At 41.1% G+C, this 25,754-nt stretch overlaps 1 protein-coding gene across 1 annotated transcript in view; it reads right to left on the reverse strand.

Annotated features, from left to right (window-relative positions):
* LOC121275260 (anaphase-promoting complex subunit 4-like) overlaps positions 1–25,754 on the reverse strand; it is a 179,104-nt gene that overhangs the window by 31,890 nt on the left and 121,460 nt on the right. Inside the window, 1 exon segment of the mRNA XM_041182700.1 lies at positions 25,383–25,489. Coding sequence (XP_041038634.1) covers positions 25,383–25,489 — 107 coding nt within the window.

Below are 25,754 nucleotides of genomic sequence, written 5' to 3' on the forward strand. Positions count from 1 at the left end.
GGAAGAGTCATTAAAGAAACGTATAAATTTAAATTTAAACAGAAATTCCACATTCCCTACCAGCCACAGAGCTCAGGGATAGTGGAAAGGATGAACTGAACTTTAAAAAACATCAGAAACAAAAGCAATTCAAGAGACAGGGGATAGCCCAATATTCTAATGCACCTTAGGACTACCCCAAGCAGGACCACCAGGTTCACCCCATTTGAAATAATGACAAGGAGAGCAATGCAGTTACCCGAGGGAATCATAGGAGGAGTGGGAGATGTAGGACCACTAAAAGGAAGGATGCGAGACTATGTGAGAGAAATAAGTAAGCAATTGCATGAGTTAAGGAAGGAAGTCAGAGACCGACAGGTGATTAAGGATATGGAAACAGGCAAATCCAAAGGGCAACAATGGACCAAGTGGGGAACAAGGTGAGCCTGGAGTGAACAGGCATGGACCATACGAGGTAATTATGACAGGTGATATTTGCGCACTTGTAGATATGAGAACGGGTAGTAAATGGATGCATTACACACTGTTAAAGGTATATGACAATTGACCAAGTGGTAACCCGGAGAACGGGAGCTGATATTAATGTCTCCACAGACCTACGATCCTGGTCGTGGGCGTATCAGTACTGGCAACAAGGTCAGGGATCATCACTGCTCATCCCACACAGCAGGAGGAACTTTGGTACAGCACAGACAGTGCCGAATGCGACACGCAACGGGGAGTGATAAACGTAACAGCAGGAGAACAAGTGCTTTCGAATTGTAGTAAGGGTTTGCTTCAGATCGGGCGTGGGAGGTCCACCACTATCTAGCCACCATCCACATCTACTTCCACAGTCCGAGTAGAGATAATTGAAGCCCCTCAAACCACACCGACTGACCCACCTTGTCTGATTATGCATCCAGGACCGACGAATGGTTTGGTACTGGTTAATCAGAAGTTTTGTATGATAATGTACACCACGAGCTGGTACCCGTAGTCTTTAACATATCCGGAATTGCCCCGCCCCAGTGCACTATATATGGCTCGAATGGGCCAGCTGATGGCTGAAGCATCTCAGTTGAATGGCGAGATGTGATCAGGCTTGGAAGGGAACCCCATTAAGTGCAGCCTGATAAATGATGCCGCTACGATATTTAATAAAGGGACATCAGTGGTTAACTCAGAACCTGGCAACTGTTGACCAGAAGCTCTGTACTTTAACCTTTACTTTAGTCTGTACTTTAAAGAAGGCCTGAGCTTTAATCTTAGAGAAATTCTAGAGCGGGGACAGGGAATTCATAACACCCAATTAAATACAGACCAGGACATGACACGGTTAATCCAAAGCCTGGCTACCGTGCTTGAAAATCATTTGGGGACTATCAACAAACTGAAATAGGGAAAAATATTTCAGATGAAGCGAGCAGAAATGTTGTTTGCAGCACCTATGGATCTTGGGCACTGGAACAAGCCCGAGAGAATTTAAGACAGATTAATGAAGGGGTAGTTCCTTTATGGGTAACTAATGAGCATTTATTTAATCTTCCACGACACAAGGATCATGACTTGACCGGTTGCCAGCTCAGAGGTTTAACATGCATATATAGAATTAATGTTGAATGTATAGTGAATAGTAATATGCTGATAGGCATTGTATTAGTAATATCTGTTATACCTATGTCAACTCCCGGCAGGACATTATATAGAGTAGTAAATATTGGGGTTATACGGGAGGATTATTATATTAAGTATCATGTCATTCCACCATATGCAGTTGACATAGAAGGGAATATAATTAGTACCACATTAGAAGAGTGCAGGATAGAGACCACTGCAGTAGTATGCTCACCCAATATATGAGACAGATGAAGCTAAGTGGATTTAAAGCAGCAGCAAACCGTACAATGGAAACTATATGGGCTGCAAAAGAACTGACCCATGTTGCATATGCAGGGAATGGGAGACATTGTATCACCACATGGCAGGAAAGAATCCAGTACGGGAACAACCGGATATGCTCCATCCATAATCATTCAGTGTTCCTACATCCACAGGCACCAGCAAGGGTAGGAAAAGTGGAGCTGGTTGAAATATACAAGAGAGGAACGACTACTATTCAGATCAAGGAAAACCTTAAAGATAACCTGACACAGTATTTGAACCAGTTGTCCTATGAAATTCCCTTATTACCCAAGCACCTAACCACCATTCGGAGACAGGCTCAGCAGATATACAGAACTTACTATAAACTGCAGCAACAGGTTAGAGCCTTAAAAGAGGATATCGAGCAACTAAGTTCCTCCACATGGTGGTGGTGGAACTAGGGCTCAAATGTACAAATTCACCTGTGGATTCGGACTATCTCCCATGCCCTAGTTATACTTCAACTGATATTGATTATATATCTAAAATACTTGATTCATTGCGCTCGCACGTCACAAAAAGGTGGCGCTGGGGGAGTTTTAATAGGTGGAGAAGGAATTTAGTAAGCCTGAGGCCTGAATTGAATGGCCAGATGATACAGATGGTCTGACGGTACCTTTTACAACCCAAAGCTGGATGACTGGCCTGCATCAATGGGCAGCGGTGCGTAAAGGGACGGACAGTACCACTGTAGTTGGCAACCTTGGACTAGACCAAGGGCCAAAAGGGCGGACTGTTAGGGGGAAGAAAGTAAATGAGAATTTATGGTGAGAGAGAATTCATTATAAGGGAATGAATTACTTAAATTAGAATCTTTAGGCAGGCCAGCGCAAATCAGTAAATCAACAATTAAACAGTTAAACCAGATGAACCTTATACACTCTCAAGGTTTGCAATCACCAGCAAGGTCCTGGGAGTTAGACTGGAGTCAGAGGATGGCAATAACATAGATTAAGTGTGCTCTTCAACAGATAGGGGAAGGACAGATGGTCCCAGCTTAGATAGGAAGGCAGGTCTCTGCTTGGGAGAAAGTAGGGTTACCTTTGTACCAGAGACCTGTCTGTTTAATGTAAACCTATATGCTGACAAGATCGGAATCTGGAGGATGTTCTTGTATGTGATCAATAATGCATAAATATGGTGAACACTTGTAGCTTAGCAGAGTACTGTCTCAAGCTGCATTGAGATAGTGCCCTCCTTGCAATTGCTCGAATAAACGATCGTAACCTGTACCTGAGTCTCCTGTGGTCCGTTTGTCAAAGACACCACAACAGCCACCAACAGATTTATATTTTTTAACCGTGTCTAATGATATGGTTTTCATTGATTTGCAAAGAAACTTATGGCATCGTTCACAGAAACATATTTGGAAGGGACAGACCATAGGAACATTCAGAACAGGAATAGGCCATTCAGAACAGGACTAAGCTGTTCAACCCATTGGACTATTCTGCCATTCAATTAAATCTTGGCTCATCTGCACCTCAACTACATTTTCTTGCCTTTGCTCCATATTTCTTGCTACCTTTAACTAACAAAAAACAAACGATGATGGAAGTTGAATGTTGGTTCTGATTGTATTTAATTCCAATTATAAATTGGAATGGCTACAACTATAGATATTGATTGTTCACAATATCTATTGCTGGTTGATGCCCTTAGCTGGTGAACGTTTATGAAATAAAATGCAACTCAACAGTCATTTTCTTCCAAAAGCAAAGACTAATATTACTTTAATAAAGTTGTGCAGCAGACTACAATGTATTCTTTGGAAACATCAAATTACACTTTAGTTCCTTTCCGATGAAGGGTTACAGTCCCAGTGTGTTGACCTGCCTTTCCCTTTACAGGTAGGCTGGCCTGCTGTGTATTTCTAGTATTTTGCTTTTGGTTCAGATTTCCCTTTTTTTTAAATAGCTTGATAAAAGAGGTGATTGGCCAATTACATGCAGTGTATTACATTCGGTTATTTTGCCCATTTCTAAAATGATGTGTCCAAACCACTGACTGCAAATGACAAAAGAACTTTATCTGCAACTGCTTCATCAAAATGGAAAATAAAATGTGATGACTTTTCTTAAACGACCTGAATTTAAAAGACCAAGTGTTAAAGTGGAAGAAACTTTGAGCAAAAGCTGAAGTAGTTTTTTTTTAATTCCAGGTATTCCCACATTTTAAAAAATAAATAAATTAAAAATAAGTTTTGATAATTTTCCTACCTGTACTGAAACCTGCCATGTTAGGACTTCCTTACTTCTAGGCTGTCATGCAGCATCATAATTATGTTCAGAGCCCACCATGGCCTTGCTACTCTTTATCTCTGTAACCTGCTCCAGCCTAATAATTTCCAACATTATCCATTCCTGGCTCTGGCCACTTGTGCCCCTCTTCCTCTCCTTCAACCCACCATTGGCAGCTGTGCTTTCAGCTGCCCAACCCCATGTTTTGGATTTCTCTCACGCAAGGCCCCGGTCTCTCCGCCTCTTGCACCTCCTCAAAAGCCTACTTCTTCAACTAAGTTTTTTTGTTTGCTTGTCTTAGTGTCTCTTTCAATTTAGGTGTTTTTTTTTGTCCACCTACCTATGTGAAGCACTTAAAAAGATTCTTCTATCTTAAGTATGCTAGACAAATGCAGGTTGTTTTAGTCCTTGTTAATGTTAAAGAAAATAATACAACTCTGCAGCTTTGAATGAACTTCTATGATTACCTTGTTTAGCTCTGGCAAAACATGATCATCAGACATCCTCAACATTGCTGAAAAACAAAATGAGCCTGATTATACCATGAGCATTTATACCAACATTATATATATTCAATGAAATATTTAGCTAATACTTATCAGCTCACACAATTATGAAAACAATGTTGCAAATGCTGCCATTTGAAACAAACATCAGTTTAGCAAGCTGCAACTTAACCCTGGCTAGATGAAAATTCAACAGAGACAGATAGAAGTTAAGTGCCAGCTATTAATGCAAAAACCTGAAGTTCAAGAGCTATTCAATTGAGCATGGCAAATTTCTTAGTTTAAAATAATTGCTTCCTGAACTAAAGCAGTTTATTAAGTTATTGTGATGATACGGCAGGTGGTAATTGCCGGCCTGTCCAAATCCCAAAGAGAAACTTGGCCAAGCTATCACAACAATTTGCAATTTATAATTTATTAGGAGAAGACATGTACATTGAAGTCAGACGTAAAGATTAACTACCACTTTTGGAGGTCTTAAATATGAAGTTAAAACATTTATTAACAAAAGAAAAGGAAACCTAAGCACGCAAGATTATAGTTACGCAGTTAGGTTTAGTTTAAAACATTTCCCAGAGATTTCTACTTAGCTGGACTCCCAAATAAACACTTTTCCAGGCAACAGTCCAAATAGATTCTTAATCTATAAAACATCCAGTAACATTATCTCAAAGCACCCACCACTGCTATAAGAGAGCTATTTCACAGGCCTCTCTGTCTGAATCAGCAATGGAAATCTAATGTTGAAACAAAGCCTTGCTTTCTGGAGCAAGCAAGCATTTCTCTGGAGTGGCCAGAGACTGCTTTTCAAAGGCCTGTCTTTGCAGAGTCCACCCCCCAAGGTCTCACTTGGCCAATCCCCTCATATTGCTTTCAATCTTCCCTTAAATATATTTTCTCCCTTTCTATCTCTAAAACCAATGCTTTCTTTGGAAGTTACCTTTCCCAGAATATAAAAATCTTTCATGTTGACATTATGGCCAGCAGTCTTGGGAAAAATAAACTTAACTTTGCTTTATTTATGCTTTTTGCCAGTTATAAAACTTCCTGTTATGCCTCTTTGCAATTCAATAGCTAACAATTCACTTCTCACTTATCTTCTAATGCAAATTCCCATTCATCCTGTATCTACTGGAATCTCATCTTAGCTCACCCACCTCCATTTCAAAATAAAAACAGAATTACCTGGAAAAACTCAGCAGGTCTGGCAGCATCAGTGGAGAAGAGTCGACATTTTGAGTCCTCATCACCCTTCAACAGACTAGGTGAATCCAAGGAAGGGATGAAATATAAGCTGGTTTAATGTGTGTGTGTGTGTGTGTGTGTGTGTGTGTGGGGGGGGGGGGGGGGGGGGGGTGGGGGGGGGGGCGGGTGGTTGGGTGGGGGGAGAGAAGTGGAGGGGGGTGGTGTGGACAACAACGACACCACCCCCCTCCACTTCTCTCCCCCCACCCAAACCAACCCCCCCACACACCTTAAACCAGCTTATATTTCACCCCTTCCTTGGATTCACCTAGTTCTGTTGAAGGGTCATGAGAACTTGAAACGTCGACTCTTTTCTTCTCCGCCGATGCTGCCAGATCTGCTGAGTTTCTCCAGGTAATTCTGTTTTTGTTTTGGATTTCCAACATCCGCAGTTTTTTTGTTTTTATCCATTTCAAAATACCTGATTTTACACCTTCGATGATTTAAACCTTGCAGTCTGTCTTCATTTTAATTAAATTAGTTATACACACAGCCCTCACAAGCCTGCTTCACAGTATCCCGTAGTAATATTAGGAAAATGAAATTCTCTTTACAGAATGCATTGTTAAAATTATATAGACATGGCATTATAAAAATATTTATTATATTGAGTTATAAATAATTTGGTAATAGAGAACATGAGTATTACTGAAAAAATGTGATGTTATCAAAGTTTTTCACCTTGCACTCATAAGGACAATTTGCAAAAATATAATGTAAGGGAAAATGACAAATTATACCGAGAGTATGATTGTTTTGCAAGTGGACTCTGATGGGTAGAGGCATTGCCATGGAGAATGCACCAGTTGACAGTGACTGACAGTTAACTGTCAAGCATTGTTTAACACTTAAACCAGGCAACTTGACTCTGATTGGTTAGACATTGCTCTCAGCAATGAACCAGTGAATGGTTGTCACATTTTGTTTAACTACAACAGGTGCAATTTGTGTACATGTTCTTTCTGTCTGCAAAGAATGGGGCCTTGTGCATTAATATATGTAGCTTCCAGGACACACAAATGTGCCACACCGCGAGCCCGACTGACTATCTTAAATTGGCTATCAACGTAATTCTTGGCACACTGAGGGTTATTTAACAAATGTTGTCTAGTCATGGAATCACATCTAATGTTGGGCACTGAGTTTTGAAAGCATGGGCTGCTTGGGTACGACCTGTACCTTGCCTGTTGCGAGCAGTGGCTGGGACATGCTGTTTGACGCGATCCATCAGCCTTTGGGACGTACGGCCTGCACAAGTAGCATCACACTGGCACTGATATTCATATATCACATTGTTCATTTGTATGATAGGCAGAACGTCATTTTGGCTTGATGCAGCATCCTGTTAGTGGTGAAGACTACTTGTGTTGCTACTGCATAGTAGCAGCGTGGAACAGCTAGCTTCACCTGTTGCTTAAATATTTGATACTTTGCCCTTCCAAGGTAATCTGAGGTAGACTGGGAGCTTTCCAGGGCCAAAAGTGATGGCGTTAGGCCCGTTCATGAGTTTGTGCAATATCACATGAATGAGTAATAGCAATATTCCAGCAATAGTACTGAAGGCTTGTGCTCAAGAACTTGCTGTGCTCCTAGCCAAGCTATTCCAGTACAGCTACTATAGCCCAGGCATGTCCGGTACACAAAAAGCAGGACAAAGCCAACATTGCCAATTACCATCCCATCAGTCTACGCTTGATTATCAGTAAATTGATGGAAGGGGTCATCAACAGTGCTATCAAGCGGCACTTGCTTAGCAATAACCTGCTCACTGACACTCAGTTTGTATTCTGCCAGGGTCACTTAGCTTTCAGTCTCATCACAGCCTTGGTTCAAACATAGAAACATAGAAAATAGGAGTGGATCATTTAGCCCTTTGAACCTGCTCCACCATTCAATATGATCATGACTGATTCTCTATCTCAACACCATACTCCCACTCTCTCCCCATATCCCTTGATGCATTTAGAGTCCAGAAATCTATTTCCTCCTTAAATATATTCAGTGATTTGGCCTCCACAGCCTTCTGTGGTAAAGAATTCCACAGGTTCACCACCCTCTGAGTGAAGAAGTTTCTCCTCATCTCAGTCCTAAATGGCCTAACCCTGAATCTTGAGATTATGACCCCTTGTCATAGGCCCCACAGCCAGAGGAAACATCATCCCTGCATCCAGTCTGTCTAGCCCTATCAGAATTTTATACCTTTCAATGAGATCAGCTTTCATTCTTCTAAACTCCAGTGAATACAGGCCTATTCAGCCCAATCTCTCCTCATATGACAATGCTGCAATCCCAGGAGTCAGTCTGGTGAACCTTCACTGCACTCCCTCTATGGCTAGCATATTCTTTCTTAGGTAAGGAGACTAAAACTGCACACAATACTCCAGGTGTGGTCTCACCAAGGCCCTGTATAGCTGCAGTAATACATACTTGCTCCTGTACTCAAGTCCTCTTGCAATGAAGGCCACAAACCATTTTCCTTCTTAACTTCTTGCTGCACCTGCATGCTTTCAGTGATTGGTGTACAGGCACACCATGGTCCCTTTGTACATCACCATTTCCCAATCGATTGCCATTTGAATAATACTCAGCCATTTTGTTTTTCTTACCAAAATGAATAACCTCACACTTATCCATGTTATACTGCATCTGCCATGTATTTGTCCACTCATTCAACTTGGCTAAATCACCTTGAAGCCTCTTAACATCCGCCTCACCACTCACATTCCCAGCAAGTTTCGTGTCATGTCGTAAAGGAAATATTACATTAGGTTCCCTCATCCAAATCATTGAAATATATTGTGAATGGGTGGGGCCCAAGCACTGATCCCTGTGGTACCCGAATAGTCACTGTCTGCCATTCTGAAAAAGACCCATTTATTCCTACTCTATTTCCTGTCTGCTAGCTAATTCTCAATCCATGCCAATATATTACCTTCAATCCCATGTGCTTTAATTTTGCACACTAACCTCTTATGTGGGACTTTGTCAAAAGCGGTCTGAAAATCCAAATACACCACATCCACTGGTTCTCCCTTATCTATTTGGCTGGTTACGTCCTCAAAAAACTCCAGCAGGTTTGTCACATGTGATTTCCCTTTCATAAATATTTGTCTAATTCTGTTGATATTTTCTAAGTGTCCTATTATCACATCCTTTATAATAGATTCGAGCATTTTGCCTACCACTGATGTTAGGTTAACTGGTCTGTAATTCCGTTTTTTCCTCCCCTGTTTTTTAAATAGTGGGGTTACATTTGCCACGCTCTAACCTGCCAGACTGTTCCAGAATCTAAAGAATTTTGGTTACCAGCACTAAATTGGATGGCAACTTCCAGACACCACATATGTGCAGTCATGTGCAGAATCCGGAAAGTTCTGCCCTGCTTCTACATAAGCTTTGCTGTAATAATGGGTGAAATTTTACGGCCCATCATGCTGGCAGGTTTTTCCGGTCCCGCTGAAGTCAATGGACCTTTGAACGGCTTGACACATCTTACTGCTCTGCCCCTGCCACAACGGGGCCATAAAATTCCGCCCAATATCTTGGCGAGAGAACCTGCATTGAATCACGGAAGGAGATGAAGTTGCGTTACTTACGTGATATAGACCAACTAAACTTGCCAGAAAAGTTTAGGGCTTGCCCATTTCAGTGTAAGTAATTGTGTAATGGAGTGCTAAGTCTTAATTACTACCAACCATCCTTTCTAGCACGGAAAATTAACTTTTTCAAACGGAGTCTCATTCCTTCAGATTTTAATTAATGTTAGAAATTTTAAAAAAGTAAGATTTTTTAAAATTTCTCTTTTTATTTTAATTCTCTCTTAATCCCACCTTTCTTTCCCCTCTTTATTTTGCTTTCAGTACATTGGTTCAATTAATTATTGTAACTTACACTTCCTGGTTCAGAATTTGCATGCCTGATGTAAGGACTTTTCAATCTGATTGGTTCTGGGTATACACAGTGGCTTGCTCTGCTCAAATGGGCCCCAGATCCCCAGTACAGAGTGTTGCACCAAAATGGATTTCTAATTACTGCAAGTTTCAGTCAAAAATAGCAAGTCTGTGGGCAAGTGTATAAGTGTAATGAATGGCTGCTGCCGTTCATTCTCTTTTGACTGCAAAATCAAGACCAATGTTTAATATTACTATAAAATTATTCATATAGGATAGAAGTATTACCAAAAAAAAAGAGATCTACATTATTTAGAATTATCTATTTATTGACAGAGAAGGAATTAATGTCTTCACTCAACTTGAAATGTCAGAATTTCTTAGGGATGCTGTGCAGATACATTTTTAACAAGCAGAAACTCTTAAGAAGAAAGCTATATGTGTGGAGATAAGAGTATTTATTTAAATATACTTCTACCTACAGTACTGTAATCCTTTATTATGCCATACGATAAAATTTGTCGCATCCTGAACTATGGCTTTCAACCACAGATAACCATCTTTCAGGACACCCATACATTTCATCATTCACTTGCAATTGTTGCTCAATTGTACTTTGCACTTGGTGCTGCTGAAACAACTTCTGTACACAAAAAAAAGCCTTACACAACACCTTGGTTCCATTTGTATTTACTGTAACAATTCATTTGCTTTCAATATAAATGATCCCACAGCATTTATGGAATCTTTGAAAGAAAACAAATAATTTACTTAAGTCATAAGAACATAAGAAATAAGAGTAGGCCATTAGGCCCCTCAAGCCTGGCCCGCCATTCAGTAAGATGATGGCTGATCTACCCCAGGCCTCAACTTCTCTTTCATGACAGCTCATTATAGCCCTCAACTCCCCGATATTTCAAAAATCTATCTACGTCCTCTTTAAATATTTTCAGTGACCTAGCCTCCACAACTCTCTGGGGTAGAGAATTCGAGACATTTATACCCTCTGTGAGAAGGAACTCCTTTGCATCTCAGTTTTAAATGAGTGCCCCCTTATTCTGTAACTGTCCCCTAGTTCAAGATTCTCCCACTAGTGGAAACATCTTCTCAACATCTGCCCTGTCAAGCCCCCTCAGAATCTTATACATTTCAATAAGATCACCCCTCATTCGTCTAAACTCGAATGAATAAAGGCCTAACCTGTTTAGCCGTTATTGATAAGCCAGCCCCTTCATCCCAGGAATCAGCCTCATGAATCTCTTTTGAACTGCCTCCAATTCCTTTCTTAAATACGGGGACCAAAATTGTACACAGTACACGATGTGCTGCCTCAACCAACCCTGTACAGTTTTAACAAGACTTCCCCATTTTTAAACTCCAGCCCTCTAGCAATACAGGCCAAAATTCCATTTGCCTTCTTAATTACTTGCTGCACCTGCATACTAACTTTTTATGTTTCATACACAAGAACACACAGATCCCTCTGTGCTGCACTTTTTGGAGTCTTTCTCCATTTACATAGTAGTCTGCCTTTTGATTCTTCCTACAAAAGTGCAAGACTTCATATTTTCCTATATTAACCCTCGTCTGCCAAGTTTTGCCCACTCACTCAACCTTTCTATATCCTCTTGCAGATTCCTGATGTCCTCATCACAACATGCCCTCCCACCTATTTTTGTATCATCAGCAAATTTGAATACATTGCACTCTATCCCTTCCTCCAAGTCATTAATATAGATAGTAAATAATTGAGGCCCTAGGACTGATCCTTGCGGCACTCCACTAGTTACATCCTTCCAACCTGAAAAAGTTCCACTAATCGTGACTCTCTATCTTGTGTGTGCTAACCAATTCTCAATCCATGCTAATATATTACTCCCAGTACTGTGAGCTCCTATCTTGTGCAATAACTTTTTATGTGGAATTTCTAAATGTCCTATTTCTTCCTTAATAATGGACTCTAGCATTTTCCCCAACGGCAGATGTTAGGCTGACTGGCCTATAGTTCCCTGCTTTTTGTTTCTCCCCCTCCTTGAAGAGGAGTGTTACATTAGCGGTTTTCCAATCTGCTGGGACTTTCCCGGAATCCAGTGAGTTTTGGAATATTTCGACCAATGCCTCCACTATCTCTGCAGCCACTTCCTTTAAAACCCTTGGATGCAGGCCATCAGGTCCTGGTGACATGTCTGCCTTTAGTCCTGTTAGTTTGCCAAATACTTTGTCCCCTGTGATAGAGACTGCTACAAGATCTTTCCTCCCATTAGCTCCTTGCTTATCTGATATCTTTGGGATGTTTATGGTGTCCCCCACTGTGAAGATCCAAACAAAATACTGGGTTAAATTATGTACCATTTCCCTGTTCCTCATTATCAATTCTCCAGTCACATCCTTCAAGGGTCCCACGCTCACCTTAGCCACTCTCTTTTTTATATCCGTAGAAGCTCTTGCTGTTTGTTTTTATATTTCTTGCTAATTTACTTTCACAATCAATTTTCTCCCTCTTTATTAGCTTTTTAGTTATCCGCTGCTGGTTCCTAAAAAATTCCCAATCCTCTGGCCTATCACTGCTTTTCACCACTTTGTACGCCTTAGTTTTTAATTGGATACCCTCTTTGACCGCTTCTGTTAACCGTGAGTGGTTCATTCTTCTCATTGAGTCCTTTTTTTTGATTGGGGGATAAATTTTTGTTGTGCTTTATGAAATATATGTTTAAATGTCTGCCACTGCTCATCCTCTGACCTTCCCCTCAGTCTATTTTCCCAGCCCACTTTAGACAACTCTTTCTTCAAATCTCTGTAATTGCAATATCTCAGTTGAGAACACTGGTTTGAGACCCGAGTTGCTCACCCTCAAACTGAATTTGAAGCTCTACCATCTTGTGATTGCAACCCCCTAGAGGATCCTTAACTACGATATCTCTTATTAATCCCACCTCATTACACATTACTAGATCTAAAATAGCCTGTTCTCAGGTAGGTTCTGCAACATATTGCTCTAAGAAACAATCCTTGATGCACTCTACAAATTGATCTTCCATGTTACCCCTGCCAATTTGATTTGTCCAGTCAATATGCAGATTAAAATCACCCATGACAATTGTAGCGCCTGTCTTACACACCTCCATTATTTCCAAATTTATACTCTGTCCTACAGTGAGGCAACTATTTGGGGGCCTATAGACGACTCCCACTCGTGACTTCTTCCCCTTGCTATTCCTTATTTCCACCCAAACTGATTCCACGTCATGATTTATTGCACTATACCACTACTCACCACCGCACTGATACCTTCCTTTAATAACAAAGCTACCCCATCTCCTTTACCTTTTTGCCTATTTTTCCGGAACGTCGAATGCCCTTGAATTCCCAGTCTTGATCACCCTGCAACCACATTTCTGTAGTAGCTATCAAGTCATATTCATTTCTTTTTATTTGTGCCATCAATTCATCTATCTTATTACAAATGCTGCATGCATTCACATAAAGAGCCTTAAGCTTTGACTTTTTACCATTACTGCTCATTCTGGTTCTGATTTCTGCTGCACTCTTCTGCTTATATTTTCCGCCCCTTCCTGTCACACTTTGATTATCGTTCGCCTCTTCGCTACCCTGTACCTCTGCTCTCTCGTTTCAAGTACTGAATAAACACTAAAATTTAATATAAAATAAAAACAGAAAATGATGGAAAAACGCAGCAGGTTTGGCACCGTCTGTGGAGAAAGAAACAGAGTTAACATTTTGAGTCTGCATATGTACTCGAAACGTTAACTCTGTTTCTCGCTCCACAGACACTGCCAGGCCTGCTGAGTTTTTCCAGCATTTTCTGTTTTTATTTCAGATTACCAGCATCCTCAGTGTTTTGCTTTTATCTTAGCACCAAAATTTAATTATTGGGTGATTTGGTAGGGTTCTAATATGCCATACCAAAGAATGGCAAGACATGGAGTTACGGCCTTGATTCATAAACTGCAAGTTTCCTTGTCTGAGCATTAAGTGTTTGGGGAGCATAATGGAGATTGTAATCGACAACACGTGACCCCGGGTGGTTTTGCACCTGTGATTGCCAACGTGATAATACTGAGGGTAAAGTCCTGTCAGTAGGCTTCCTCTGTGTCTCATGAGGCAAAAATTGGTCTGTGTTTTGTTGGCATATAATAAATACCTCAATTCAATCCAGGAATTAATCAAGAATATCTAAAATAAAGTCAGCCAGCGGTGGGAATAATAAACTAAATGGCAGCCTATTAGTGTAATTCATAAAATTCCCAAATAGAGCACTTTAAGTACATTGGTTTTTTGAAAAATATTTCAATGAATTAGTGCAGTCCTCACAAATAAATGTTCAAAATATCAAGAATATCTACTTTAAACTACAGAATTTTGCATAAAAGTTAAACATGTTTTGGAACAATGCTATGAATAAAGACTTCAGGAATTTTGCTGAAAAGAGAGACATGTTGCCGAAACTTTCTGTCTTGCACTCATGAGGGAAAACACAAGAATGCCAAACCTCAAACAGTCACAACAATTTATATTAGAGGAGAAAATGGTGCTGACTGCTTGACAAGACAACTCTGTTTAATCAAGGCGTTGCCATGGAGAAAGCAACAGGGAGCTATAGGCTCCCCAAGCTCCTGGGTAATTCAATAAGGGTGCAAAGTTTGAACATATTCCTTTTGATGCACAGAATGTGTCCCTGCGAATGAATATTTGTCACTTCTAGCAAGCATAAATGACCTACATTTATTTACATTATACAAGTTCAATTGATTATCTTAAATTGGTTGTTGGTGTAGCTATTAGCACACTCAGGATTGTTCAGCAAGTGCCGCCCAATCGTGGAATCATATCTAGCAGTAATCGTTTTGTTTTGGGTTTTGCAAGCACAGGCTTTCAGGATGCTGTCAGCAGTCCAAAAAGACGTTCTGCCTACAACACAATTAAACAACATCATGTATGAATTTCAGTGCTGGTGGGATGTCAGATATGTAGGCTATACATCTCAACAACTGGCAGACTGAATCAAACAGCATATACCTTTCTGTTGTTTGTATCAGAGTACAGATCAAATTCAACAGCCCATGCTTGCAAAACTCAAAACAAATGTCTACTGTTAGATGTGATTCTGTGACACGGCAGCACTCGCTAAACAATCCAGAATGTGCTAATAATACACAAACAACCAATTTAAGATTACCAGTCAAGCTTGTCACATGGCTCATTATGAGCTAGAAGCAACATACATTCATACACAGGGACCCATTCCCCGCAAACAAAGGCAATGTGTTCAAGCCTTCTCCTTTTTTTGAATTATCCAGGAGCTTAGGGGGCAATAGTCCCCCTTTGTTTTCTACATGGCAATACCTCAGCCCATCAGGGTCAACTTGCCAATCAATCAGCACCATTTTCTCCTGTAGTATAAACTGAACTTGCATTTAGGTAACACCTTTCATGGCTGTAGCTATTGCAAAGTGTTTTAACAGCCAACGGAGTACATCAAAATGGAAGGCTAAATGGCATTATTGATGCCTAATTAGAAAACAATTAACTGTGAACTGGTGAAATCTGCTACCACCACTTAAAATCTCACCAGAAAACTGAAATGGATGTTAAATGAGTGGAAATCTAGTGTAATAGAATGTATTTTCCGATCACTTTGCTGTCTGCTTTATAACTTTAAGTGGACAACCAGAAAATCTACCTTAAAAAGCTGCTAGTGCAAAATATCACATGGACTGAATTGCCTTCTGTAAATTTGACTTAGTAAGGTCATTTAGGACCAAGGTGGATTATTTTTCCAACTGGTGTAATAAAGTATGGTAGTATATAGTATGAGGCAAACAAAACTGGTCCTTTAAATCCAACCAGAACAAATTGTGAAATTGATTGTTTATAAATCTTGTATTTTACTAGCTAGTGCCAGAAAGAATCACTGTGATAGCTACAAAATTGCTGTAAAAACACAACTGGCTCACTGATGTTCCTTAGGGAATAAAACTGGTCATCTACCTAGTCTGTGCTAGATGCAGACATGCCAACTCTTGTGATTGATCATGAGGGTCACGATTACTCAACATAAACCAGCCTCACTTACAATCTGACAAAGAGAGCTGTGAAATCTCACCATTTTTTTGATGCTTATATTTGCTCACGGAGTTGGGTCAAGATGATATTGAGTCAGTCCCTCTCTACGGTAATGTATAAAGCTCAACAACTTGGTCACATGTGCAATTATGAGACTGAATAAGAATCAGATCACCTTAATTTGCAGTATGTAGGTAAACCAACTTGTTGTATTTTAATTAAATTGAAAGTGTAGCCAGGTTCAAAGGTTATATATGTAACATGCACTTCCCTCGTGGCTAGCTGACACCACCCTGTTTGTTTTGGTTTACAATATTGCATCGATGCCTGCCTAATGGCCTAATAAAGTTGAATTTAGGTCAAAGTTGAGGCTCAATGTTATGATCTCTCTGCCACCAGAATTTTTGGCTTCTGCACTACTACACATCAGAGCACTGATACAGCATAGGGAGTGAGGCTGGGCATAGATGAAAATGCTAAGCATGATTAACACTCCTTGATCACTGATCCATTGCACTCTAAGTGAGGAGCACTGTATTTTGTCAGGGCACTTTGCAAAGAGGATGTGAGCCAAAGAGAAATATTCTCCAAGTAATACTTAAAACTTGTAGAAGAGGATCATAGAATGGTTCCAACACTGAAGGAAGAAATCTAGCCTGCTGTGTCCGTGCTGGCTCCCTGTAGCAGCAACTCAGGCAGTTCTACTCCTTGTCCTTAATCCGTAGCCATAAAATTATTTTCCTCTTTGGATAGGCACAATTGAATCTGCCTCCACAACACTCTCAGGAAGTGCATTCCAGATCCTAATCACCACCCTCACTGCGCAAAAAAAAAACTTTACCTCGTATCCTATTGTTTCTCTTGCCAATCACTTTAAATTGCTGCCATTTGGTTCTCCACTCTTCCGTCAATGGGAATAGCTTCTATCTACTTTATCTAGACCCCTCAAATCTGCTCACAACCTTCTCTAAGGAGAACAACTCCAGCTTCTCCGCCCTATCTACATAACCATAGTCCCTCATTCCTGGAACCATTCTTGTAGATCTTTTCTGCACTTCTCCAAAGCCTTCACACCCTTCTTAAAGTGTGGTGTCTAGAATTGGACACTATACTCCAGCTGAGGCTAAACCAATGTTTTATAAAAGTTCATCATAGCTTGCTTGCTTTTGTACATTATTTATTGAGCCCAGAGTCCTGAATGCCTTTTTAACCATGTTCTCAACTTGCCCTGCACCTTCATCTGTTCCTGCACCTCATTTAGAATTGTGCCCTTAATTGTAAATTGCCTCTCTTCCTACTTCCTGCCAAAAGATTTCACTTCACACTTCTCTGCGTTAAGTTTCATCTACCATCTGTCCGTTCCATAGGCCAATGTCCTACTGAAATCGATCATAATAGGAAAAGTAGACTATATTACCCCTTGCGCCTGCTCCACTATTCAATACAATCACAGTTGATCTTCTGCCTCAACTTCACTTTCCTGCCAGCTCCCCTTATCCCTTGATGCCCCAAAGAGACCAAACGTTTGTCTTTCTTAGCATTAAATATACTTAATGGTAGAGCATCCACAACCTCTGGGGGTAGAGAATTACAAAGATTCACAACCTCAACCCCTTGAGTGAAGGAATGTCGCATCGTTTCTGTTATAAATGATTAACCCCTTGTCCTGAGACTGTGCCCCTGCGTTCTACATTCCCCAGCCAGTGGAAACAGCTTGTCTAATCTGTCAGGTGCCTTCAGAATTTTGTACATTTCAATGAGATTACTTGTTATTCTTCTAAGCTCCAGAGAGTATGGGCCAATTTGCTCAGTCTCACATTATATGTCCACCCTCTCATCCCAGGAACCACTCTAGTGAACCTTCACTGTACTGCCTCAAGTGAAACTATATCCTTCCTTAAATATGGAAATCAAAACTGCTCACTGCTCCACTCTCACCAAAGCCCTGTGCAATTGTAGCTAGACTTCCTTATTCTTGTACTCCAACACTCTTGCAATAAAGACCAACATGCCACTTTGTGCTCCTTATGCAAGTCTCTTCGAACATCAACATTTTGAAATTTCACACTTTAAAAAAAAATCTGTTTTTTTGTTCTTACCACCAAAGCGAAGTGGAGTGCTACGAAAAGCTCAACTGGCTAAGAGGACCCAAAGAAAACAGGTCAGCAAATCCTGCATCTTCTCAGCCCACTGTCTTCCTCTGCAGTACATGTGGCAGAGACTAACATGCCAGAGTGGGGCTCCTGAGTCACACCAGGCAATGCTTAACATAGAGTTGGCTGCCATGGTGCAACCCATTATCTTAAAAGTCAGAAGGTTGCCACCAAAGCGAATATCCTGATATTTCCCCACGTTATACTCCATCTGCTACCTCAATGCCCATTCAATTAAACCACTGCTGCCTCTTTTTGTATCCTCCTTACAGTTTACACCTAACTTTGTATTGTTAGCAAACTTAGATACATAACTCTTGGTCTATTTGTCAAAGTCATTAATATAGTTATCCCTGCTTCCTGTCTGTTAACCAATGCTCTATCCACCATACTTCCAAATTTTATGTCAGCTGCAAATTTTGAAATTGTGTTCTGTACGCCTGAGTAAAGGTCATTAATATGGATGAAAAGTAATAGTCCTAGTACTGACTACTACAGGCTCCCAATGTATACCTTCCTCCAGTCCAAAAACACTGCTCCCTTTTTCCCATAACTCAGCCAACTTTGTATCCATACTGCCACCTTCCCTTTTATTCTGTGGGATTCAACTTTGATAAAATTCCGTCTAATATACTTGCTAAAAAAGGCATTTTTGAAATCCATAAATGCCACATCAACTTCATTACCTTCATCAAACCTCTCTGCTACCACATCAAAAAACTCAAATCAAGTTAGTTAAACATGATATGCCTTTAACAAATTTGTGCTGGCTTTCCTTAACTAACCCACTCTTGTCCCAGATTTCTTTCCTAAAGCTTTCCTAAAACAGAGGTTAAATTGACTGACATGTAGTTGCTGGGTTTATCCTTACATCCTTTTTTGAGGGGTGTAACATTTGTAATTCTCCAGTCCTCATGCACCACCCCCTTTTCTGAAGAAGATTGCAAGATCATGGCCAGTTCCAACAGTTTCCTCCCTTGCTTTCCTCTGCACCTTCAAATGAATCCCATTCGGTCTTGGTGACTTGTTAACTTCAACTTATAGCCAGCTTTTCTAATAACGCCTCTTTATCAATTTTTAACCAATCCAGTATCTCAACTGCCTCGTCTTTAACTATGACTTTGAAAACATCATCTTCCTTGATAAAGATATGTGCAAAGTACTCATGTAGTGCCTCAACTATGCCCTCTGCCTTCATGCATAGATTCCTTTTTTGGTCCTTAATCGACCACACAATTCCTCTTACTACCTTCAAATCTTTAGAAGACTTATGGATACCCTTTCATATTATCTGTCAACCTCTTCTCACACACTCTCTTTGCATCTATTATTTCCTTTTCTACTTCCCTTCTGGTACCAGGTGTTTAGTATTAACAGTTGGTATGACTCCAGGATCTTGGCTCCTTCGTCATTTGTATCTCCAAAAATGTATCCACAACTTCCTTGCTTAGTACTGTTCCAACATCATTTATTCACACCCGGTCCTTGGTAGTAAAGTTTACATCCACTACCAATTTCTTTTGGTTTGCTACTCTTCCACTTTGTTTCCCGGAGACTTATGATTTGTATTCCTTTTCTCACTCCTGTCAGGCTACCAACATTCAGATGAAAACAAAAAACTGCGGATGCTGGAAATACAAAACAAAAACAGAATTACCTGGAAAAACTCAGCAGGTCTGGCAGCATCGGTGGAGAAGAAAAGAGTTGAAGTTTCGAGTCCTCATGACCCTTCGACAGAACTAGGCGAATCCCAGGAAGGGGTGAAATATAAGCTGGTTTAAGGTGGTGGGGGGGTGGGGTTGGGTGGGGGGGAGAGAAGTGGAGGGGGGTGGTGTGGTTGTAGGCAAAAGCAGTGATAGAAGCAGATCATCAAAAGATGTCACAGACAGCAGAACAAAAGAACACATAGGTGTCGAAGTTGGTGATATTATCTAAACGAATGTGCTAATTAAGAATGGATGGTAGGGCACTCAAGGTATAGCTCTAGTGGGGGTGGGGGGAGCATAAAAGATTTAAAAATATTTTAAAATAATGGAAATAGGTGGGAAAAAGAAAAATCTATATAATTTATTGGAAAAAAAACAAAAGGGGGAAGAAACAGAAAGGGGGGTGGGGATGGAGGGGGGAGGTCAAGACCTAAAGTTGTTGAATTCAATATTCAGTCTGGAAGGCTGTAAAGTCCCTAGTCGGAAGATGAGGTGTTGTTCCTCCAGTTTGCGTTGGGCTTCACTGGAACAATGCAGCAAGACAAGGACAGACATGTGGGCAAGAGAGCAGGGTGGAGTGTTGAAATGGCAAGCGACAGGGAGGTTTGGGTCATTCTTGCGGACAGACCGCAGGTGTTCTGCAAAGCGGTCGCCCAGTTTACGTTTGGTCTCTCCAATATAGAGGAGACCACATTGGGAGCAACGAATGCAGTAGACTAAGTTGGGGGAAATGCAAGTGAAATGTTGCTTCACTTGAAAGGAGTGTTTGGGCCCTTGGACGGTGAGGAGAGTGGAAGTGAAGGGGTAGGTGTTACTTCTTTTACGTGGGCATGGGGTGGTGCCATAGGTGGGGGTTGGGGAGTAGGGGGTGATGGAGAAGTGGACCAGGGTGCCCCGGAGGGAACGATCCCTACGGAATGCCGACAGTGGGTGTGAAGGGAAGATGTGTTTGGTAGTGACATCATGCTGGAGTTGGCGGAAATGGTGGAGGATGATCCTTTGAATGCGGAGGCTGGTGGGGTGATAAGTGAGGACAAGGGGGACCCTATCATGTTTCTGGGAGGGAGGAGAAGGCGTGAGGGCGGATGCGCGGGAGATGGGCCGGACAAGGTTGAGGGCCCTGTCAATGACCGTGGGTGGAAAACCTCGGTTAAGGAAGAAGGAGGACATGTCAGATGAACTGTTTTTGAAGGTAGCATCATCGGAACAGATGCGACGGAGGCGAAGGAACTGAGAGAATGGGATGGAGTCCTTACAGGAAGCGGGGTGTGAGGAGCTGTAGTCGAGGTAGCTGTGGGAGTCAGTAGGCTTGTAATGGATATTGGTGGACAGTCTAACACCAGAGATTGAGACAGCGAGGTCAAGGAAGGGAAGGGAAGTGTCAGAGATGGACCACATGAAAATGATGGAGGGGTGGAGATTGGAAGCAAAATTAATAAATTTTTCCAAGCCCTGACGAGAGCACGAAGCAGCACCGAAGTAATCATCGATGTACTGGAGAAAGAGTTGTGGAAGGGGGCCGGAGTAGGACTGGAACAAGGAATGTTCCACATACGCCATAAAGAGACAGGCATAGCTGGGGCCCATGCGGGTATCCATAGCCACACCTTTTATTTGGAGGAAGTGAGAGGAGTTGAAGGAGAAATTGTTCAGTGTGAGAACAAGTTCAGCCAGACAGAGGAGAGTAGTGGTGGATGGGGATTGTTCGGGCCTCTGTTCGAGGAAGAAGCTAAGGGCCCTCAGACCATCCTGAACATTCAGAGTTACTATTTTGATTTTGGTCATCTTTTTACCTCTCCTTGTGGCGCTCTTCTTTAGCCACCTTGTCCATTGGATATTAACCCTTGCCTATTCCTCACAGCATTCAGGCAGGGATCTCTATTGTTTCTTAACTCCAGTGAAATGGAGCAATTATTACAACTAATTATAATTACAATTAATTGTAATTATTAATTATTAGTGCAAATGTAACACCTCGGCTCAAGAAAGGAGGAAGACAGAAAGCAAGAAGCTATAGACCAGTTAGCCAAACACCCATCATTGAGAAAATGCTGGAATCCATTATTAAAGAGGTAGCAAGAGGACATTTAGAAAATCATATTATTATTAAAGTCACATGGTTTGTGAAAGGGAAATCATGTATGACCAATTTGTTAGCGTTCTTTGAGGGTGTAACAAGCAGGCGATTAAAGGGAAATCAGTGGATATAGTGCATTTGGTTTTCCAAAAGGCATTTGATCAGGTGATACATAAAAGGTTACGACACAAGTTAGGGGCTCATGGTGTTGGGGGTAATATATTAGCATGGATAGAGAATTGGAACAACCAGGAACAGACTCGGGATAAATTGATCATTGTAACCAAATTTGCTGATGGTCAGAAGATAGGCAGAAAGGCAAGTTGTGGGGAGGATATAAAGAGTCTGCAAAGGGATATAGATAGGTTAAGTGAGTGGGCAAAAATTTGGCAGGAGTATAATGTGAGGAAATGTGAAGTTGTCCATTTTGGCAAGAAGAATAGAAAAGCAGAATATTATTTAAATGGTGAGAAACTACAGAATGCTGCAGTATAGTGAGATTCTGGATGTCCTTGAACATGAACCAAATAAGTCAGTATGGAGATACAACAAGCAATTAGAAAGGCAAACAGAATGTTGGCCTTCATTGCAAGGGCGATGGAGTATAAAAATACGGAAGTCTTACTACAACTGCACAGAGCATTGGTGAGGACACACCTGTGTACAGTTTGGTCACCTAACTTGAGGGGCATACATGTATTGGAAACAGTTCAGAAAATGTTCACTGGAATGAATCCTGGGATGAGTTGTTCATCTTATGAGGAAAGGTTAAGCAGGTTGTCCGAGAGGCAATCTTATTGAAGCATAATTATTGAGTTGGTGCAAGAGGGAGGGTATTAGATTCCTGGATCACTGGGACCGTTTCTGGAGAAGGTGGGACCTGTACAAGCCGGACGGTCTACATCTGAACCAGAGCGGGACTAACATCCTTGCGGGCGGGTTTGCTAGTGTTGTTGGGAGGAGTTTAAATTAATTCGGTGGGGGAGAGGACAAAGATTGTTAGCAGAATAGGGCCACATCATAATACAGCAAAACAATCAATTCAGAGGGAGTACAGCTGCATTAAGTTTCAAGGGAGTAAGGTAAGGCTGGATGGCCTCTACTTTAATGCCAGGTGTATTACTGGTATAACGGATGAATTGAGGGTGAAGATTGACACGTGGAAGTGTGATATAGTAGCCATCACTGAGACATGGTTTAGGGAGGGGCAGGATTGGCAGCTCAATATTCTGGGATATAGAATCCTCATGTGAGACAGGGGAGGGGGTAAAAGAGGAGGAGGCATTGCATTATTAGTTAAGGAGTCAGTTACAGCTGTAAGGAGATATGATATCTTGGAGGGGGCATCGAATGAAGCTTTGTGGGTAGAGTTTTGGAATAAAAAAGGGGCAGCCACATTGTTAGGTATTTATTATAGACCCCCAGATAGTCAGCTGGAAATTGAGGAGCAAATATGTGCACAATTTGTGGAGGTACGTAAAAACAATAACAATAGGGTAATTATATTCGTGATTTCAACTTTCCCAACATTAATTGGGATAGACATAGTTTAAGGGCTTGGATGGAGTGGATTTTTTGAAATGTGTACAGGAGAACTTTTGAGGTCAATATGTAGAGGGTCCAACAAGGGACGGCGCAGTGCTGGACCTAATTCTGGGGAATGAAGCCTGACAGGTGGCTGAGGTGATGGTGGGGGACCATTTTAGTGAAAGTGGCCACAACATGGTGCAGCTTAAATTTGTTATGGACCAAGAAATAGGCAAGTTGCAAAAAACTGTTTTGGATTGGGGGACAGTGGATTTTAGTAAAATAAGGCAATATCTGGCCTAGGTAGAGTGGGAATAGCCACTTGTGGGGAAATCTACAGAGGAGCAGTGGGGGACATTCAAAAAGGAAATGGGGAGGGTACAGGCTCAACATGTTCCCTCTAGGGAGATAGGAAGGAATAACAAGCCAGAGAACCATGGATGACCAGAGATATTCAGGTTACGATGAGAAGGAAAATGGGAGGCTTTTAGCGGGTACAAGGGAAGCAAATCAGCGGAGGCATTAGTGGAGTACAGAAAGTGCAGGATGGAGCTTAAGAAAGCAATTAGGAGAGCAAAGAGGGGATATGAGAAAGCTCTGGCTGGTAAAAGTAGGGAAAATCCCAAGATATTCTTTAAGTATATCAATGGGAAGAGGATAACCAGGGAAAGAGTAGGGCCCATAACGGACCAAGGGGGAAATCTATGGGTGGAGCCAGATGACAGCGCTGGAGTGTTGAATGAATACTTCACATCTGTCTTCACCCAAGAGAATGAAGATGAAGGTATTGAACTCGGGGAAAGCGACTGCGAGGTTCTTAAGCAAATTGATATAGAGAGTGACAAGATATTGGAGGCGTTGGCAGGCTTACAAGTGGACAAATATCCAGGTCCGGATGATTTGTGTCCCAGAATGCTGAGGGAGGTAAGGGAGGAAATTTCAGAGGCTCTGACCCAAATTTTTAATTCCTCTCTGGCCATGGGGGAGGTGTCAGAGGACTGTAGAACTGCTAATGTGGTTCCGCTGTTTAATGTCGCTGAGTCAAAATCATGGAATGCCATTCCTACCAGCACTGTGGGTGTACCTACACCACATGAACTGCAGTGGTTCAAATCTCCTACTTGTTAGTAATTACATAAACCACTAATGAGGTTTATAAACCATCAATCTATATTGGTTTAGGTTTGAAAAAAAAACTCATTTTGTAAAAATCAAATCTCTTGATTTTTAAAAATTTGTTCCATGATTTATGAGACAGTGGAGTTGGCATTGCTATATATGTGACTCCAATCCCAGAATTAACCAGGGATAGGCAATAAATACTTATTTCTAGTGTTGGCCACATCAATAAAAAAAACTCTATTGAAGCAAATGTTTTTCACATTGTTCCTGAAATAGAGGGTCAACATACTTGCCTGCCTTTCTTCCATAAATCAAAGTATTCCTGGAGAAGTATACGTATTTGATTAAAAGCTGGAGCAGCAACTGGTTTTACATTTCATTTGAAAGCCCAGCAATTCCTTTGGCTCTGAAATCGTGGCATGTAATGAAGTAATCAATCCAACTGAGCAGTTAAGAAATGTCATTTCAGTGAATGATTGGGACAGATAAAATTTAATTGGGACAAATAGAGCTATACCCAACAGTCCCAAAGCAGCTATGTTTTCAGATTCATAATCAATCTTATCTTGTTTATCCATCCAGCTATGCCACTTTATGTCTGTTGCTTGACAATTAGAAAATTTATCCTACTGCATATAGAAACAATAAAAAAACTGCGCTGTAAATTGACTATTCAAAACAATACTGCTTTCATTTAGTTCTTAATTTGTTTCAGTTGGCAGTGTTGTCAAAACTTGACACATAGCTCCCTCCAGTTTAATGATTAGCTTTTAACACAATCTTCGGTACTGTTATTGAAACCTCTGAATCTGATTATCCTCCCTCCTGGAGGTCTGATTTTTTTATGTGCCAAATTCCTGGTCTTCATTTTGTTGCTGTATTGCACTGCAAGAGTATAACTGATTCAAAGTAGGTTGGCCGCTTTACATGCAGGCTGTGTCCATAGTTCGGCACTGAGTGGATAGCCAAAACCATGGGGAATTGTAGCAGGTGGCTTATTCCAGTCTGCTTCAGTCCATTTGGGTCTTTGTCACCTGATTTACACGAAATAGCTTAGATTTTAAATCCACTTTTTGTTGATTTTTTTTTAGTTATTCGAAAATTATTCCCCGGTAGAGGCTGGAAAACCCATCTTCACTGTGCAAACGATCCTGGGCTGGAAATTCTGTTGGGATCAGGAGTATATCTGCTTGGTTGGTGGAGTTACAGCCCAAAGGAAAATATTCCCTAAGCAAGGACAACTGATCAACAAGTGCAGTTTTGGAGTAAAGCTGAAATCACTTCACAATGATAATAACC

The sequence above is a fragment of the Carcharodon carcharias genome, chromosome 1 (assembly GCF_017639515.1).
Source record: "Carcharodon carcharias isolate sCarCar2 chromosome 1, sCarCar2.pri, whole genome shotgun sequence".
Taxonomy (NCBI): domain Eukaryota; kingdom Metazoa; phylum Chordata; class Chondrichthyes; order Lamniformes; family Lamnidae; genus Carcharodon; species Carcharodon carcharias.